Source organism: Apium graveolens, chromosome 4, assembly GCF_009905375.1.
Source record: "Apium graveolens cultivar Ventura chromosome 4, ASM990537v1, whole genome shotgun sequence".
In the NCBI taxonomy this organism is placed as follows: domain Eukaryota; kingdom Viridiplantae; phylum Streptophyta; class Magnoliopsida; order Apiales; family Apiaceae; genus Apium; species Apium graveolens.
This window is the reverse complement of record NC_133650.1, coordinates 8426812-8446259: the sequence shown is the minus strand read 5'-3', so window position 1 is coordinate 8446259 and position 19448 is coordinate 8426812. Positions and strand designations below refer to the sequence as shown.

The 19448-nt window shown below is 36.8% G+C and overlaps 2 protein-coding genes and 2 non-coding genes across 4 annotated transcripts; 3 read left to right on the top strand and 1 right to left on the bottom strand.

The window, feature by feature from the left end:
• Positions 1–4865, top strand: LOC141717663 (uncharacterized). The gene is made up of 9 exons (XM_074519836.1): positions 1–150; positions 307–381; positions 719–805; positions 2573–2629; positions 3445–3537; positions 3933–4005; positions 4137–4212; positions 4355–4445; positions 4559–4865. The coding sequence occupies exons 1-9, from the start codon at positions 97–99 to the stop codon at positions 4676–4678; spliced, it is 726 nt and encodes a 241-aa protein (XP_074375937.1). The 5' UTR covers positions 1–96; the 3' UTR covers positions 4679–4865.
• On the top strand, positions 1332–1435 carry LOC141722800 (small nucleolar RNA snoR103). The gene has a single exon (XR_012575802.1). It is a non-coding gene; the product is annotated as a small nucleolar RNA snoR103 (small nucleolar RNA).
• Positions 1887–1990, top strand: LOC141722798 (small nucleolar RNA snoR103). The gene has a single exon (XR_012575800.1). It is a non-coding gene; the product is annotated as a small nucleolar RNA snoR103 (small nucleolar RNA).
• A 7981-nt stretch (positions 4866–12846) lies between the features above and the next one.
• Positions 12847–13650, bottom strand: LOC141718279 (uncharacterized). Its single transcript, XM_074520664.1, has one exon. It carries the CDS (start codon positions 13648–13650, stop codon positions 12847–12849), a length of 804 nt encoding a protein of 267 aa, XP_074376765.1.
• Positions 13651–19448: the final 5798 nt, after the last annotated feature.

The following is a 19448-nucleotide window of genomic DNA, read 5'->3' as shown; positions in this document are numbered from 1 at the left end:
AACCATAAAATCTGGATCAATTAAACCCACCTTCCCAGCGCCGCACCTCTTCTGCTCAAAACACGCCGTTCGTGTGTATGTTTATTATACGAAGAGATGGAAGTCGCTAAGCCTGCTAATTATTCAACTAGCTACATCGATAAACCAGTTGTAAGTAACACAATTAAAACCCTTATTATTTACTGTAATTTTGTATTATTATTTAATTACCCCCTACATTTGTGTGTCTTTTTAAGTAATTGCAATTTTGAATAATTGAAATAATATGTATAAATTAGAGTAATTAATGTGTTTTGTTGAAATTAGGTACCAGGAGATGTTGTGCTGGACCTCTCCTCCATGTCTAACCAGACTATTAAGCTCGGCGGCGGTCTCCGTCAGGTTGTTGTTATTACTAATCGCATTGTGTTTGTATGTGTGTTTGCCATGCTCAATTGCGTTATTCGAAGCTTATTTACAGAAAATATCAAAATTTAAGTTGCTTGTGTGCCTACCAATACGTAAACTGTTGAAAAATGCTCGAGGCGTTTGCCAATTTTAATGGTGTGTTTGTATTTAATATTTGCGGCATGAAATTATTTGTCTATTAGCTCTGGGCTCTAAATAGATATTTTTAATAGTTTGTTTACTGTTTACTTACTTAGGTTACGTTGTTTGTCTTGGTTTCTTTGTTAAATATGAACGATTAAATTTTAGTTTTGTATGTTATGTGTTTTAGGACTGTGATTCAGTAACTGCCATGAAAGCTGGTCCACTGAGGTTTTCAAAGCCAAACAAGTATTGGATTGAGAGCTCCCAGAAACGGGTTAGTACTTTGCTATTACTCGTACTCATTTTATAAGTCCATATACTTTTAGGTGTATGAGCAATTAGTAACTAAAAGTAGCACGGCCAACATCTGCTTCTGGTCGATAATCTATTGAAAATTTACAATCTTTAGTCTAACATTGTAATTATACCACGCCTATAGGCTATAGCATTGCTTCCCGTCTTTCTCATATTAAGTAAACACTTTTGCTGAACTGTTAGTACTAGACAATGAAGCGTTTTGTGAACATTGGTGTTCCATCATATATAAGGTTATGAGGTTATCGTTTGAATGTTAGCTAGTAAAGGCTTATGAGTTTCCAATAAATATGATTGCTAAATTATTTCAATAGGATATGAACCTATATTCTTATGTGCCCACTCTCTGTATAGATTATGATTTACTACTAACAATATTATCCTCCCACAGAATACTTAGTAAAATAGCATAATTGTGACATTGAAGAAATTTTTAATCTTCCGACGGAAAGTTATATGCTTTGTCCTGATTCTTGGCAGTGCTCTTGAAATATGTGTACTTGCTGTAAATATGGGCAAACAGTGATATGCAGGCTTTAGGTGGGCATTTAATAAGCAAAAAATGCCTGCAAAGGACTTGCATACATTTTAATGTTCAGTTCTTAGAAAATATGGCTTCACGTGTTTATGTACAACAGAATATTCTATTATCTTATTTTCTTGTCACTTGAAACTTTGCTTCCCTATAATCTCATATTTTATTACCACTTCTGCTGAATTGTTGATCTTAGACAAGGAGCAGATTTGTACATTGATATTCCATTATATGTTCATGTGTATGTCAGCTAGTAAAGGCTTCTATCTTTCGAGGAGTTCAGGTCGCGAAATTATGCAGTATAGACAAACCTAATTTTTTTTTTAAAATGTGTACTTCTATCAAATATGACTATCAAGACTTTGCTTCATAGATTATGAGCGACCAGGAACAGTGTTATATTGATATATTATAATTAAAGTTTATATAATATGATTATTTTATTAAAATGAAATTTCATTCTTTTGATAGAACTTAGACATTGTCCTAATTCTTGGCAGTGCTCTTGAACTATGTGTACTTGCTGTAAATATGGACAAACATTGATACGTGGGCTTTAGGTGGGTGTTTAATAAGCAAAGAGTGCCCACAAAGGACCTACATACATTTTGGTATGTCAGTAAAGTATTTAAGAAACCCACATATTTACAAATCAAATGATTTTACTTAATCAGGACTTGTAAATTTGATCTACTTGGCGCTCTAGAAAATTAATTGATGTGAAAATTGGGACCTTGTCTCCCTAGCAACATATAATGATCTTTACTTTGTTGAACACTCACGGTCGCATAAACTGTTATCTAACTGTTCATCATATTGCCCAATGCATGTTAATATGTTGCGGTATATAATTTCTCTTACCTTGTGGAGTATGATTACTTGTATTTCCCTTGGCATATGATCTTGTCTTGATATCCAAAATTCAGGCTTTATGTTTTTGGATCAAGTTGTTTCGGTGAAGATGTATACCCTTCTCTTCTGTATTAGTCTTCTAGTCTTCTCCATATTTTTAGTTCTTAGTAGTGGTTCTATTTACTTGGCTAATAAATTTGAATAGGTACTTCACTAAAGTATTGGGGGAAATTTGTAAACTTCCAAATCTGTTAACCTTGTTTCTGTTTCTTAATTATAAGGTATATACGTTAGATAGTTTTAACCTGTATATCATTATCTTGATAATTTTTTTTACAGTATGTGCCTTCTGCAGGAGATACTGTTCTTGGAATTGTGGTGGATCAGAAAGCTGATGTAAGCCATTCTAACGGTATCTGCTTATAAGTTATACCCATCCATCTTTATTGATTTTTTTAGCGCAAAATGTCCAGCATTCTTTGATTTTTTTTTTTAATTTTCAGTTAGGACCCTGTGTTGGAGTGTGTACATTATAAAGTCTAGATCTTGTTATTTATGCTGGCTAATTTTATCTTGCATGTAAGCTAATTTTATCTTGCATGTAAGCCCAGTCAAACATGACTGTTCTAGGCGGGGCGGGATCATAATTTTCAACACCTAATTACAATTTCATATTGGATTTTCATTTTTGATGCAAAAAAGATGTATTGTCATTATATACTCTCTCATGATTGTTTACTAGCAGCAGTTATCTCCTATTACTTGCAGTTTTTTAATTTAAAATTTCCTCAATTTGATTATTATGCTTCATGTATTTTTGGAGCAGGTGGTTAGCTATAAATTTTATTGTGACTAATAGTAAAATATTTAATAGTTTAAAAAAATTAGAAATCTTACTTAAAAGTTATGTCAAAGCTTAGAATTTACTTGAATTATTTTGGACATAACTAAGTAGGCTTGAACTTTTGTATTCTATATTAAGTGGGGTCATATTAGTTTTTCAGTTATTTTTTCTAATGATCTATATTTTAAAAAATAAATTCAAGTTCAGCCGGGTCAACACTCCCACTCCTAGGGAGGTAGCTAGCATGTTTACGAGTGCTTTGGTTTTAAGACGAAATGTTATTTTCCTGGAATTATATTGAAAAAGTAGGTGCATGTACTACTAAATGAATTTATTATACCTCTCCTGACTGTTTTTTGACATGCAGAACTTTCTTGTGGACATAAAAGGGCCTGCATTGGCATTTTTACCTGTTCTTGCATTTGAGGGAGGAACTAGGAGAAATATCCCCAAATTTGAGGTGCAATCCCTGCACGTGATTGTATTTTTATGCCGTATATTTCCTAGATAATTACATTTAATGTTACTGTTTATCTTTAAAGTTTGGAAATGTGAGACACATCTGAATAATGACTTTGGTGGGAATGCTTCATCAATAATTTTCGCTTTTAATGTTTTATTCTTAAATAACTCCATAAGAAACAACCGAATGTGTACTTTGGGTGCCATCAAAAAAATGTACTTGTACATTGAGCATATTGCTCTGTACTCTGTACTGATGTTGAAATATTTAAGAACAGTGAATTAAGTGGAGGCTAGGATTTAGTCGTATAGCATTACACTGAGGATTTTTACTCTTTGCACATTATGTGCTGAAGAGGCCTTATCTTATTTGGCAAAGGATTTTTGTTGCAGGTAGGTACACTGATATATGTTCGTGTTGTCAAGGCCAATGTCGGCATGAACCCGGAACTTGCATGCATGGATGGTTAGTGTTAATTTGCATCTGCAATTTTTGTAACTTTAATTATATTATATAATTTGGTAATTCATTGTTCCCAGAAGCTATGGTCCTTTTTGCTCACATGTAATTTGTTGCAACCAATTTTTATTTTTTAGCGAGTGGGAAGGCAGCAGAATTTGGGCCACTTAAAGATGGTTACATGTTTGAATCATCAACAGGCCTTTCACGAATGTGAGATATTTCATTCCATAGCTTTAAACTTGTGCAGCATCCTATTTTTGTACTTTTTTCTGGATGAACAGAATATCACTCTGACATTTGTCTGAAGTTTAAAATCTTAATAATTTGATTAAATATGAGGTTCATTGTTTAGGTTGCTGAGTTCTCCCGCTTGTCCGGTTCTTGAAGCACTTGGCAAGAAGCTCTCGTTTGAGATTGCAGTTGGATTAAATGGCCGCGTTTGGGTACATTACTCTTCAATTATGATATTCTAGTTTTCAAATTTCAATAAATTTTTGTTTAATTTGAGCATAATTTCACTCCTTAAATAATGTCTATGAATTCTCTCTTGCTTCAGGTGAATGCTGCATCTCCATCCACTGTTATCCTCGTCTCAAATGCAATCATGAATTCTGAGACTTTGACAGGTGTGCAGCAAAAACTTATGGTAGACAAACTGCTCCAGAGAACGCAGTAGGAACTAGCAACATTCATGTATTAGCTTTAATTTCAGTTTACAATATGTAAAGAATGTGCAGAGCAGGTTATATTTAGAAACAATAACCGTTCTTTGGCTTTGTGAACTATAAGATTTAACTTGGCATTGTTCTTCCTGAAAATTTTGTTGAGAGAAAATTAAGAAAGTTTAAACTTCAAGACCCATAGCTTTACCAGCGTGTCCACTGAGTACTTTTACTTGTAATGTGTCCAGTTTTACAGGACATTAGACAGATTTTGGTTTCAGTTGTAAAGTACGCTTTCGGGATAGTTATGGTGTTCGTGGAATTTAATAGTGTTACTACAGCGGAGGTTTTACAAGTGTTAAATTATAACTTATGAATAGAAGTCACTGTTATAAGCTGGAAGAGTATCCTACATGTGGGCTCAGAGTTACACTTCCCCTTTGCAACAGGCAGTGTCTTGTTCATATGCTGCTTTATATGATTCCTCAGTTTGCCTGTTGCCTGGTAGATATGTTCTTGCAACACTTGACATTGTACCCCACCGGCATGTGAAGAAGATGCTCTGTCTTCTAAATTGCCACCGTAAACTTTGGTGGGGATTCGTCCCCAGGAAACCCATATTCGGAAAGGAAGGCATAAGTGTGAGTTTTGAACAAAGTATTTGACAAGAAAATAGGGGAAAGAAAAGTAGTTTCTGTATTATTTTCTCCAGTCTTCGTTTTTTGCCTTGGAAGGAAGAAAGGTCATATCTGCTTTATCTTGCATTTGGGTTTCCTCTTTGTTTCCCTTGACTGAAATTAAAACATTTTGGTTTCTCACAACATTGTGATGATAAGTCATTAGTGTTGACGGAGGAATTTGGTATCAACAAAGTTTGAGGTTCTTCGCCGGAATCAAGATCTACGATGGTGGTCCCTCGCCTGAAAAGTGAGCGGAGTGTGGTGGTTGTGATAAATTGGGGGCTGAGATTGCTTAGGGTTGGTGGTGGCTCCTTATGGCTCTCGCTTCCGACCCCTCACAATTTGCCTACGTATCCCTATTTATAGGGAATCAAGCCCACGTAGTTCTTGGGGAATAAGAAATCTAATGGGCTTAGACTTCTTATTCCCAGGCCCGGTCCAGAATCCATCTTCCGCTAGCTTTAGGAATATCCAACTATGAGGCCCAACCGCGAAGGCCCAAGGCTCGTTTGTAATCGCAGGACTTCACGGATAATGCATCTCCCTGCGCAAGGATAACATTCCGCTACAACTATCTCCCTTGAATTACGAACGCAGGTATAGCCACGGTTCACCCCAAATGCCAGACGCGTCCCTGTCCCCCGAATGAGGATAACCCACCAGATAGCAGGACAGGTGATCCCAAGCTCTTGGGTGCAAAGTGCAGGATGACTCCAAAGTTCTCCAATGAGGACACCCATTGAATACAAGAACAGAGTTCCCAAAGCACACACCAAAGTTAACCCCGCATCCCCAACGAGGACACCCGTTGAATACAGGAGGAGGCCTTCAATCATCAGGCATACCCCTGGAGGTCTTCAAGCTTTTCACGGACATCCCCCTCCTTGACCGTCTCAAGGAGGGAATTCTTCAAAGAGTACCTGCAACAAATATGTTAGTGAAAATAATCCTCCATTGCTCCTTCCACGCTTGTCTTGCTTTAAACTTACTCTTGATCATGCATTCTTCACACATAGGTCGTCCTGAACGATTGGGCGCGTCCTGACGCTACGAACTCCACATATTGCTATATCTTTCAAGTATCTCTATTTGCTTTGTCTTGAATGAGAACAAGCTCAACCATCCCAAAGTGTGCATCTCCAGGAGGCAGGACGCGTCCTCCCCTTGTAAAATACACATATTCTCCTTGCTTGGCAACCTTATTACCTATACAGCTCATCCCATTATTTTTACTTATCAGGGCGCGTCCTGCGCCTTGGGCGCGTCCTGCGTCTTGGGCGCGTCCTCCTCCTTTCAATATCTTCCTGCTCATCTCTTTACATGACAACCCAAAGTACAGCCTACACAATCATGGACGCATCCTACATATACAGGGCGCGTCTTCGCTTCATACAATGTAGACCAAAACCTAATTATTCATCTTCTTGCCCCAATTCAATTCCAATTGACCCGTATTTGACCCGAGATGATCCAATACCAAATTTTGGCTATAACAACTACCCCCCGAATTCCATATGAAGTTGAAAACAAAATTGGAATTCTAATATCTACATCCAAGCAAAAATTTGTGTCATCCTCCACTCGTATGAGTATGCGTCCTCTACATCTTCCTCTATGAGGGCGGATTCTCAATTAAGGCCGCGTCTTCGGAATCTTATCCTCCTTATTGACCATGACGGCGCGCTCTCACTCTTTGCCGCGTTCACAATTGTTATTCACATTTCTTCCCGCCTTCACCTATGAATACCCCTTCTCTTCCTGATAACTTTAACCTTGGTTTGTCTAGAGAGGCTTACCACTTATGTACCATATCTCTAAGCTTACATGAGCTAACTCGGTGTAAGAAACAAGAGAATTTATACAAAAGTGTGCACTTCACATACTTTGGAAAAGCACAATCCATTAACAAAGGTTTGAGGGTTCTCTAACTTTTTCATCCCAATATTGGTCTCCCATGAGCGTGCCTTAAACTGAAAGGGTCATCATATGAGGGCGCGCACTAAGGAAAGCGCGACCAGAATAAAACACTAGCTCTCTGATCTTCAAGTAATAAATAATCTTTGACGCAAGGAGGACGTGCCTTGTTGGTGATAGTGATCCTTCCACCGATGACACAATACCATTCTATATTTGATTTCCTGCTTCTTTCCAAATCATGACTCCAAACCGCTGATCTCATCTTTTCGACAAATAGCGTGATTCATTTATTCAAATCAAAGTCAAAACTTTTACAATCTTCTTCAATCATCTATTTTTAGAGGGCGCGCCCTTTAAAGAGGTGACGTCTTCCTCAAATAATTAACATCATTAGAGGGCGCGTCCTCTTTACAAGGAGCGTTTTGCTCGATGAGAGGAGCGTCCACGTCGACAAGAGTATCATTCTTGGAGGGCGCGTCCTCTATGAGAGGAGCGTCCATCTCCACAAGGGGAATCACCCTTGGAAGGCGCGTCTTCTCTAAGAGGAGCGTCTACTTCGACAAGCTAACATCCTTGGAGGGCGCGTCCTCTCTAAGAGGAGCGGCTTATCTCGACAAGTTCTTCATCCTTGGAGGGCGCGTCATCTGTCAGAGACGCATCCTCCTCGACAAGGGTATTCATCCTTGGAGGGCGCGTCCTCTGTCAGAGACGCATCCACCTCGACAAGGGAAATCATCCTTGGAGGGCGCGTCCTCTGTCGGAGACGCATCCACCTCGACAAGGGAAATCATTCTTTAAGGGAGCTACCTCTGTAAGAGGTGCATCTATCTCGACAAGCTAACATCCTTGGAGGGCGCGTCCTCTCTAAGAGGAGCGGCTTATCTCGACAAGGTCTTCATCCTTGGAGGGCGTGTCCTCTCTAAGAGGAGTGGCTTATCTCGACAAGGTCTTCATCCTTGGAGGGCGCGTCCTCTCTAAGAGGAGCGTCTTATCTCGACAAGGGTATTCATCCTTGGAGGGCGCGTCTTCTGTCAGAGACGCATCCACCTTGACAAGGGAAATCATCCTTGGAGGGCGCGTCCTCTGTCGGAGACGCATCCACCTCGACAAGGGAAATCATTCTTTAAGGGAGCTACCTCTGTAAGAGGCGCGTCTACCTCGACAAGCTAACATCCTTGGAGGGCGCGTCCTTTGTAAGAGGAGCATCTACCTCGACAAGGGTCTTCTACAAAATCTTCATGTAACAAAACTAAATCAAAGATCAATATTTTTAGAAGGCTTTTATCTTCAACAAAGCTCAAGCGATGCAGAAACTATCTCTTGTTGAAACATCTCCCAACGAGGCATCTCACGAAGTGGCATCTGATAAAGGGCATCTCACTCTCAGAGACATTTTCTTAAAGTTGAGCGTTTCCTTAAACATGAGTATTTTTCCGACCTTAAGCATCTCTCTTATTTTTAGGAAAAGCCATGTACCTTACTCATGTGGCAATATGTAACACCACAGAACTAATGAGAGGTAACCTACCCCCCGAGCGTGCACCTTGTCAAAAGTACTTTGTAGCCTCATCTTCCTCATCTGAACTAATGCAACTCCCACATTCCCTTTTTGCTAAAGACAACCAGATGACCTTGGTAGTCATATCGAAAGAAGAAGCCTTAACATATGAGCCAAATATGCTCAGGGCGCGTCCTGAAAACTCACTCAGATTATTGAGGATGTGAGGGCGCGTTCGTTGAAACTAAACTCTCGACATACTAGGAAGATCATTGTACTTCATTCGCTTCTGTATAAATCATGTATGTAATATCGAGGAAGATCACATGGGTATTTCAATAAAGGCGCGCCTTGAGAGAGATAGCCTTGGAGAGTTTACTTATAACTGTTGAGGATATAACATTATATCCTTAGATGAAGGAGCTCATTCATGTCCTGGGGCCTCACCTTGACAATTAAGGGGCGCGTCCTAGGATTCATGGTACCTCTACTCTGATAGATTCTTTTCTCTTGAAGTTCCAATATTAAGATTCTCCTTGTGGTCAATAAAGTTCACCTCACCATCAATATTTTTTTTTGAGGGCGCGCCTTAAGGAAAGGGCGCGTCTTGAAAGATGAGGAATTAGTTCCAGTCGAGCCATTCTTCAAGTAGTGACTATAACTCATCTGATTATCATGACATCTTCATTGAAAACTTCCATAGACTTTTTCTTCTGAGGGCGCGCCCTGGGAGAGCAATTCTCCACTGAATGTTTCACATGCAGAGGGCGCGCCTTAATATATTGTGACGCAGCACTTGGTAACTCATGAGATTTTTTCCTGATAAGATTTCCTACCTACAATAAACACAATTAATATGGAACTTGAAATGTTACCTGGAGGACGCGTCCTAGAGGGACGGACGTGTCCAGTCGGTGAATTTTCCTGAAATTTGCTGAAAGTCATATGGGCCCCAAATATTTTAATCAAGGCGCGTCCTAAGAGTTTGTGGGGGATTTTCTCCATGCCAAATCTCTTTCCCAATCCTCTTCCTGCACAAGTCCCAAAAACAAGTAATGTAAAATACAACGAAACTAGTTGAGTGTTACCTTGATGGATCTTGTTAAAGGCGATGACTAGCTCATGATAGTAATGCCTTCTTCTTGGAGTGTTCTCCTCCCGATCGTCCTCAGATTTGCGCCTGATTAAGTCTTCTAAACTGAATAGTGTTCTTAAATCTTCTAAATCAAATAGAATTGTTCAGTCTTCTCGTTGGAGTAGGATTCTCCAATCTTCTAAATGGAATAGGATTCTCCAATCTTCTAATTAGAACATGATTCTCCCATCTTCTAGATAGAATAGAATTCTTCAATCTTCTAAATAGAATAGGATTCTTCAATCTTCTATACCAAATAGGTTTCTCCCAATCTTCTTAATGGAATGGGTTTCTTGCAATCTTCTAAGATAAATAGGATTTTTTGGTAAAAATTCGTAGCTGCTGTTTTCCTCTGTTTCCGGGCTGCTCAACTTGGATTGTCCTATCCATATCATCTCTGAATTAAAGAGAATTCAATAAGCTTCGCGTAGGCTGTAAGATCGTTCAAATCTGACTTACGGAACTCGAGATACGGCCCAAACAGTGTAAGCAAATCGCTTAACCCACCAAATCCGAATTTTTCATCCAATTTTGCTCCTTTGTGGCCATGGTTGTAAACTTCAACCCTCATGGCTGGAAATCATCATCCATGGATCTCCCTCGTGGCCGTGGATACTACATTCAAATCTCCTTCGACCCCCCTGGCCAAAAATATTTATTTTACGGATCTCCTTCGTGGCCGTTGTATGCAACTCCTCTGTGGCTATCCTTCAATTCTTGCGTCAAAGAACCTTCATCGTGACGAGACATCTCTTCCTCCTGAGATTATGATCTTGATGAGCACCCCTCCTTCTAGCGCCAATTTGTTGACGGAGGAATTTGGTATCAACAAAGTTTGAGGTTCTTCGCCGGAATCAAGATCTACGATGGTGGTCCCTCGCCTGAAAAGTGAGCGGAGTGTGGTGGTTGTGATAAATTGGGGGCTGAGATTGCTTAGGGTTGGTGGTGGCTCCTTATGGCTCTCGCTTCCGACCCCTCACAATTTGCCTACGTATCCCTATTTATAGGGAATCAAGCCCACGTAGTTCTTGGGGAATAAGAAATCTAATGGGCTTAGACTTCTTATTCCCAGGCCCGGTCCAGAATCCATCTTCCGCTAGCTTTAGGAATATCCAACTATGAGGCCCAACCGCGAAGGCCCAAGGCTCGTTTGTAATCGCAGGACTTCACGGATAATGCATCTCCCTGCGCAAGGATAACATTCCGCTACAGCTATCTCCCTTGAATTACGAACGCAGGTATAGCCACGGTTCACCCCAAATGCCAGACGCGTCCCTGTCCCCCGAATGAGGATAACCCACCAGATAGCAGGACAGGTGATCCCAAGCTCTTGGGTGCAAAGTGCAGGATGACTCCAAAGTTCTCCAATGAGGACACCCATTGAATACAAGAACAGAGTTCCCAAAGCACACACCAAAGTTAACCCCGCATCCCCAACGAGGACACCCGTTGAATACAGGAGGAGGCCTTCAATCATCAGGCATACCCCTGGAGGTCTTCAAGCTTTTCACGGACATCCCCCTCCTTGACCGTCTCAAGGAGGGAATTCTTCAAAGAGTACCTGCAACAAATATGTTAGTGAAAATAATCCTCCATTGCTCCTTCCACGCTTGTCTTGCTTTAAACTTACTCTTGATCATGCATTCTTCACACATAGGTCGTCCTGAACGATTGGGCGCGTCCTGACGCTACGAACTCCACATATTGCTATATCTTTCAAGTATCTCTATTTGCTTTGTCTTGAATGAGAACAAGCTCAACCATCCCAAAGTGTGCATCTCCAGGAGGCAGGACGCGTCCTCCCCTTGTAAAATACACATATTCTCCTTGCTTGGCAACCTTATTACCTATACAGCTCATCCCATTATTTTTACTTATCAGGGCGCGTCCTGCGCCTTGGGCGCGTCCTGCGTCTTGGGCGCGTCCTCCTCCTTTCAATATCTTCCTGCTCATCTCTTTACATGACAACCCAAAGTACAGCCTACACAATCATGGACGCATCCTACATATACAGGGCGCGTCTTCGCTTCATACAATGTAGACCAAAACCTAATTATTCATCTTCTTGCCCCAATTCAATTCCAATTGACCCGTATTTGACCCGAGATGATCCAATACCAAATTTTGGCTATAACAATTAGTATTTCAATATTCTTGTGAATGTTGATAAGTTTGGCTTGCCTACACGCCTACACGGTGCCTTCCAAGTTGTGATAGCAATAGTCATCTAGATGGTGTTGTATAAAGTAAGAACATGGGGCATGATACAACGACTCCTGCAGATAAGACATAGGTCGTCCAGTTGGATTCTTGTGAACCTTCCAGTAAGTTCCAGTTAAAATGAATAGAAATTATCCTTTTAAACCACTGTTATTGTTTCCGGATAGAATGGACAATGTGTTTGTTTATAACTGTCGATTTTCAACCATCGCCCGGAAAGTTGTTTTAGGCATGACCCGAGGCACGAGCAGTGAGCGGAGGTCACTGTAGAAACTAGACAAACGAATATCGGAAAAATAAACAACTTTGATAAATTAGTATCTTCCTCGATTTCAAATTTCTTTATATTTCTTCAGTAAATTTTGAAATTGTATCTAAGGATTAAAATGATTTAGAGTAGAAGTTACAATTATGTAACTTGTCCTTGGTACAATGAAATGACGGTGTAAGCGAGAAGATTAAAAACAAAACAATTTCATACTCACATCACATGCCATTCACGTTAATAAATTTATTTTATATTCCAAAAAACACACCCATGTACAGGTTCAAAGTTCAAACATCATACACAAAAGATATAAAATCTTTACAAAAAAACTATAACTATATATGCACACATCTTGTCTACAATTCATAATTACATATTATGTAATCATAAATAAAAATAGCAACAATTAGCAAGAGTGTAATAAAATAAAATAATTAACTTAAACAGACTTAAACAAATCCTGATCAATAAGGGTTAACGTGTCTGCTAACACCATTGACGCTAAAGAAAAGTTCAACCAAATCTTTCTTGTGAGGCAAGTAAGAACGCCGTACATCATTCTCCTTCACCGGACCTTTCTTCGTTAAATTCTGCTGCGGCGCAGTTGTCTCTTTTCGGGCAGCTTCGAGTTCCTTCTTTGCATTTAGCAAGTCGAATGTGTCATTTCCATCGCTATTACTTTTGTGTAAAAGAGCTCGAAACTTCCATCTCTTTGAAGTACCCGTGGAGCTGCTCTTGGTACGAAGCTCCCGAGGATTATCACCTGTGTTTGGCTTCCATACACAGTACGTCTCGGATGGAACTCCGTCGAGCTCATCCGATTCAGAGGACGAGCATGATGAACAATTAGCCCGCTCTTCCATAAATAATTTTCCCAGAGGTAACCTAGCAGAAGATTTATTAGGTTTAGGTAAAATAACCGAATTAGTATTCGGAACGTTCCCGAATACTAATTCGGTGTTGAAGAGTGGATACACAGGACGGATTTGACCATTGGAGAAAATTTCATCAGCTGGAATTGGAGATAGAGGTGCCTGAGGGAACTCAAATTCGCCTTCATCTTCATTTTCTTCGTCTTCATATTCATCTTGTTGTTGCTGATTATTATTATTATTATTTGCCACAAATTTTTTGTCATGGTTATAATCTGTGTATTCAAGAATGAAATCATCGGTGGATTGGAATTCGTTGACGACTCTGTCAGCGATTTCTGAGAGCTTATTGGAGGGAGAGTAGCTGTTGAAGCTGGCGGAGCTTAAAGACTGCATTTTCATTGAGCTATGTGTAAATGAAAACTGTTGGTTTATAGAGGATGAAGAGAAAATGTAAAGGAAAGTTTGTAGAAGTTGTTTAGAAATGAAATTGGAAGGACCGAAAGCTAAATGCAATACTTGTTTTTTTCCTAGTGACAGACAAAATGAGAGCTGGATATTTATACACACATCCACTACCTAATTAGTGAATAATACAATTCAAATATTTTAAAATACTCTCATAAAATATATAGTTTTAATTGTAGTTGTATATATATGGTTAAACAACTTCATTTTCTAGAAGTGAAATTGTTGCTATATTTTTTATAAAGGGATTGCGGGCATGAGAAAGATCGTAGGAGACATTCGTGAGGTTAAAAAAAAACAAGTGTAGTATACTGGAGTTGTGTTTATATTTACAGATTTGTCCTTAAATTTTACATTATAAGATGACTTGACCCCAATTTTCTCTTCTATAAATAACATAGAATACTTGTGGCCGGTAAATTGATTTTTGTTTCTTATTTATTAGAACAAATACTCATTTTCGAGGGAAAGAAACCTAATTGGTTAACATGGTTTAAAAAGAATATATTTTTAAATAAGAAAGAAACAGAAATAAAATAGGTAAGTAATTTTGCTAAAATAGAAAAAAAATTACTAGTACTTTTTATTGGGGCAGAGAGGCGCACAGATTTCACATGATGATGATGGTTGCGTGGATACAAAGTTTTACACCCAAAAGAGAAAACGAAAGATTACACTTCTTCATTTATTTTATTCATACTCATTACTTTACACGTGTTAGATGTAGGTAATTTACAGATAATTATAAGTTCTAGAATTTAATTTTTCAGAATAATAATAATTTCTATTTATGAATTGTAATAATATTACATGGCTGAGGTTGTCCCAAGTTTATCTTCCTCTTTAACCACACGACCGCCAACAACTTGCTTCTTCTAGATTATTAATATACGTAAGTAAATATTGTATTGTATATTGTTTTACGAGTGTGAATTTATTTAAATTGACGTCACTCATTAATGATTTTAAAGCCAATTACATGACGTCGTACCTGATACATCTCTGATTATTCTGCAGAAACGTGTGTCTATAGAATATAGACAATTAGACATAGATAGATGAGGCTCAAGTTTGAGATTAAAAGTCTTTGAACATTATATCATGTATTTATTGAATATTAAACAATTTTTGAAATTGGTCAAAGCTAAAAACAAAAAATTTAGAAAAAATAATTGCTACTTGTTGTTTCTAATTGAGAAAAGAAAGGTCGTTTTCCTTATAATTTTGTTCCCGTAGACTTTATAGTGCCACTCAGATTAGCCCTTTCTCCTACTCATTACTTTAAATAATTTTTACTTATACTTAATACACGTAATTTAGGGTTATTATAAAATATATAGTTTATAATTTATTTTTTATTCTTTTTTCTGCATAAAAATTTTAATATTATATTTTTATTTTAAAAAAAATATTTAAAATTATTTAAAAAAAATATATTTTACCGGAGTTTGTGTCGACCCCTATCTCTCAATGTAAATAACCTAGATGGATCAAGGGAGAATCCTGCTACCTTCTTTTATGATATGTTGTTCGATTTTTTTACACACGCTTTTAAGTACTTTTATCGCATAGTTAAAATAATATATTTTTTTTAAAAAAATTCAGAATAAAAATATATAACTAAAACTTTAATTTATAAACAGAGTCGGTACCTACCTTTTTGTGCAATGTTTTCGAGAAATAAATCGATAGGAGTTAATCATTTGACAAAGTGGATATTAATTTCTAGAAGCATAGTTTGTTAATATTGCCAACTCCTTTGTAATCAACATAGTCTGGTAGTTGTAAATTTTTTGTTTTTAGTGGAATATGGCAATATGCTGTTTTACACATTTAATATTACTAAATTGCCTATCTGTCTCTACCAAAAAAATGTGTGAATAGTTAAAAATGTATGTTAATCTAGACAAACACAGCTAACGTAATACAGTAAACCAACAAAGCAAAGCAAAAGCTCTTCTCATCTTGTTATTCAAGCCAGTTTTGCTTTACAGTTAAGGGGAAGCACTTTTGGGAGTACCATATTATTTGCAATACAAAATAACACGGATCCAACAGCTAAATCTTGATAGGCAAGCTGCTTTTAGTTTTGTGATATCTGGACTCTACATAAATTTTCATTGTTAATATCTTTTTGGCTGTTTCGAAATTTGTTAGGAGCGCGTTTGAAAACTTCCATTTCATTTCAAATGACATGATTTGAGTTATCATTTCAAATTTTTATGTTTATACTAATATTTGAATGTTCTGGATTTGAAATCAAATCTAGATCCAAATTCCCAAACAACATATTTGATCAAATTCAGAATTTTAAATGAAATTCACTTTACCAAACGAGCCATAGAGGAAGTTCAAAAGTGTCTTAGTACATATATTATAAATATTATAAAATATTATATTCTAACAAGGATATTATTTGTAGACATGTACTCCAACAACAAATTTTATATTTATGCTCTATTATTATTATTATTATTATTATTATTATTATTATTATTATTATTAATATTATTATATCTTTGAAATATAAATATAGTGGGGCCCGTAAAGGTTTGACTCAGTTGGTTAAAGAGAGGAAAATTGTCCTCTTGGTCACAGGTTCGAATCTCACGGGAGGAGAATTTATGATTATACCTCCTAAGTCAGAGCCTGTCGCTTAAATGCGGTTTACCTTGGTTCACGTGGTTTGTAGGCTATTGCGTGAGCCTGTAGGGTTTACCCAGTGCGCACCCGAAGGGTAGCGGCTGAGGGTTAGCTACGATAAAAAAAAAATATAGAGGGTTGAAAAAAAAGAAGTATGTGATAAAAGAGGGAATATGAATTTTTTATCATTTAAAGTGAAATAAGGCACTTCTTGGCCAGTTTTAAAAATAGGGCAAATGAGAGATGTTCTAATATTTTAAAATACTTCTAGGACATAGTTGGAGCTTTCTTTTCTTTCATTTACCTTAAATTTTGGTTTAACTGAATTCGCTCTTATCTCATCAAGTTTAATTGTTTCTTATTTTGCGGCGATTATTGATAAGTGAATAATAGTTTTATGTATCATCTATTATTTTATTTTTGATTAGTGAAAATAATTGCTACAGAAGGTGATGTAAATGTAACCATCTAGAAGGAATATTGAAGTAATAATTCGGAAAATGGGTTTAGTCGGTTACGTCTTCAAAATTTGAGTAATTGGTCAATTTTCGAGTACTCATTTTCAACATTCGAATAATTGGTCAAGTATTTGCTTAAATCTGAATCGATTCATCTTCGATTTATGAGTACTCATCCCAAGTACTCATCTGAATCAACTGATTTTTCTAACACCGGTAATATTACACCAACGAGTCAATCAATTTTTCAAACACCCATAATATAACACCCACCGTAAACTTGGAAAAGAATATTGGTGTTAGACGCCTACCATAAACATTGGTACAGATTTGTAGAGTGTGAATTGAATTTTGGCGCGTCTAATCTAGTTGAGCTACCATTTAAGTATGGTTCGGCTCATACTCAACTTAAACTTAAACTTTGAATCATATTTTCGTTTTATGTCAGCTTGCGTGGATGAGTTTGTTTTAGCTTAGAATTAATGTTTAATCAAGAAAAAAAAATCTCAAATATTTGAGATTTTACTAGAGTCCGTAAGTTTCTGAGCGGTTTTGCTTTATTGCCTGTAGCTATTGGAGGCCCTAGTAGTGCGATTATTTTCTCGTATCATTGAAGTGTTCATGATCATGGTCTAGCCAGCTAAGTAGCAAACATAATTTATTAGAGGGGAGAATTGAGTTCACACATTTTCCCTCTATTATATCGATGAATTCTGCTCTCTCCGTCCCAAAAAACGTTTTCGGATACACATTTTGTCCCCCAATTTTGAAATTTAGTCTATATATGACCACTGATTACGAGAAGCGCGTACCTTCCGAGTAGTCATTTTATATCATAAAAATATAAAATCACAACGTATTGAGATTTTAATGGTAATGACTCACGAGGTTGTATACGAAAGTTAAGTGCAGGAAAAGGAAGTTTTGAGTTATCATAAAATTTTAATTCTTGCGGCTACATTATATATGCTAGGAATTTTAAAATAAATATCATATTATTCCCAAATTTATATTTTTTGATGTTTTAATTGGTAATATTTTTACTAATTAAATAATGTTAAACGTACAACATCTCAAATTTTACGTATTTTATGCTCATTTATTATAAATTAATTAATTATAGTGAATCCCCGAATTTTATGCTGATTTATGCTGACAAATCATTATCTAAAAACTGTTTTTCAAACAAATTTTACTAAATACCATTTTTTTTAATTTTATATTTTATAAAAGAGTAAAGTTCTATTGAGTCCACCTTTAATTGGAGTCCTCGGAGTCCATATATGTTCTGCAAGTAAAATATAGTTTAAAATATTGCAAAACATATTATTTTTCGACAAACATCACTATTCTATCAAAAATCTTGTAGATTGCATACATTTTACAAGCAGAACATTGCAAAAATATATATTCTACAAAACATGTTTAGTTTGCAGAACATAAATGTCCATGTTACAGAACATATTGCAGAACATACATATTGTACCGTAAATATATGAGATTTGCATGATTTTGTTGAAGTTATGCTATTTGTGTAACATGTTTTGCAAAATAACACGTTTTACAATATATTTTATTTGCAGAACGTAGATGGACTCCGAGGACTCCGATAAAAAGGTGGACTCCATAGAAATCAGCCTAGAAGTAAAAGTATTTTTTTTATTCGCGTGAAAGAAACTGGTCAAGACCATTATTTTAATTCGCGTTGTGAATGTTACTTAAGAGACCCAAAGATAGAAGTATAGCCCAATTAGCGGCCCAAACTGCAAACAAATGCCAAGCACGGGAAACTAAAGGCCTGTAAAACGAAAGAGAGCTGATCCGGGAAAAGGGTTGAAGACAATAACATGTGTTGAGTTTCGAACTGTTTTAATCAAATATATAAAAGTATCATTTTACAATTTGGATTTATTGTTCATGTACAAACACAAAATGGCATAATTTTGGAAGAAAAATATGAATTACTGTATTATTTTTGCTCCTTCGTAAGTTCAATAAAAGTTCTCTAAACTTATTCACTGCTCGTAAAGTGATTCAAAATAAAAGGTAATCGGCGTTCATGAGTTTATCCACTTTTCGCAACCGTCACTATTTGTCATTCCGATCATAACCAGAGTCCTGGAAGGAGCTCCATAAGTTTATTGCAATTTATATTTAATTCGGGATTTCGGGTGATCTATTTGAACTATACGTGACAATACTGGTATATAACACGTGAACACCGTACGAAACGACACGAATAATTAGTGTTTGGGTTCGAAAATTTGGTACACGAACACGAAAGTACACGAACACTAAAAAACACGAATATAATTAGTGTCGGTTTGAATTTTCAATATATATACACGACACGGAACGAAAGTACACGGAATAAATAAATAATTAAATTTTTAAAAATATATAATATACATATATATATACACTAAATATCAAATGTGCGCCTTCTTTTTACTAGTACAATTTTTATTTTTTTTAAAAAAATTGTCTAGTGCAAATATATGTTTATAATCAACAGTCAAGCTAGTGGCATCCATTTAAACAAGCATTTCCAACAAGCAAGAAAAAGATAAATCATGTTTACTAAATGCATGCACATTCAATAGCATTATAGCAAAACTCAGAAAA

Coding starts and splice junctions, on each gene's coding strand:
- LOC141717663 (XM_074519836.1), top strand. CDS start 97: ATGGAAGTCGCTAAGCCTGCTAATTATTCAACTAGCTACATCGATAAA. Junction 382..718: donor TCGGCGGCGGTCTCCGTCAG/GTTGTTGTTATT, acceptor TATGTGTTTTAG/GACTGTGATTCAGTAACTGC. Junction 4,006..4,136: donor GGAACTTGCATGCATGGATG/GTTAGTGTTAAT, acceptor TTTATTTTTTAG/CGAGTGGGAAGGCAGCAGAA.
- LOC141718279 (XM_074520664.1), bottom strand. CDS start 13,650: ATGCAGTCTTTAAGCTCCGCCAGCTTCAACAGCTACTCTCCCTCCAAT.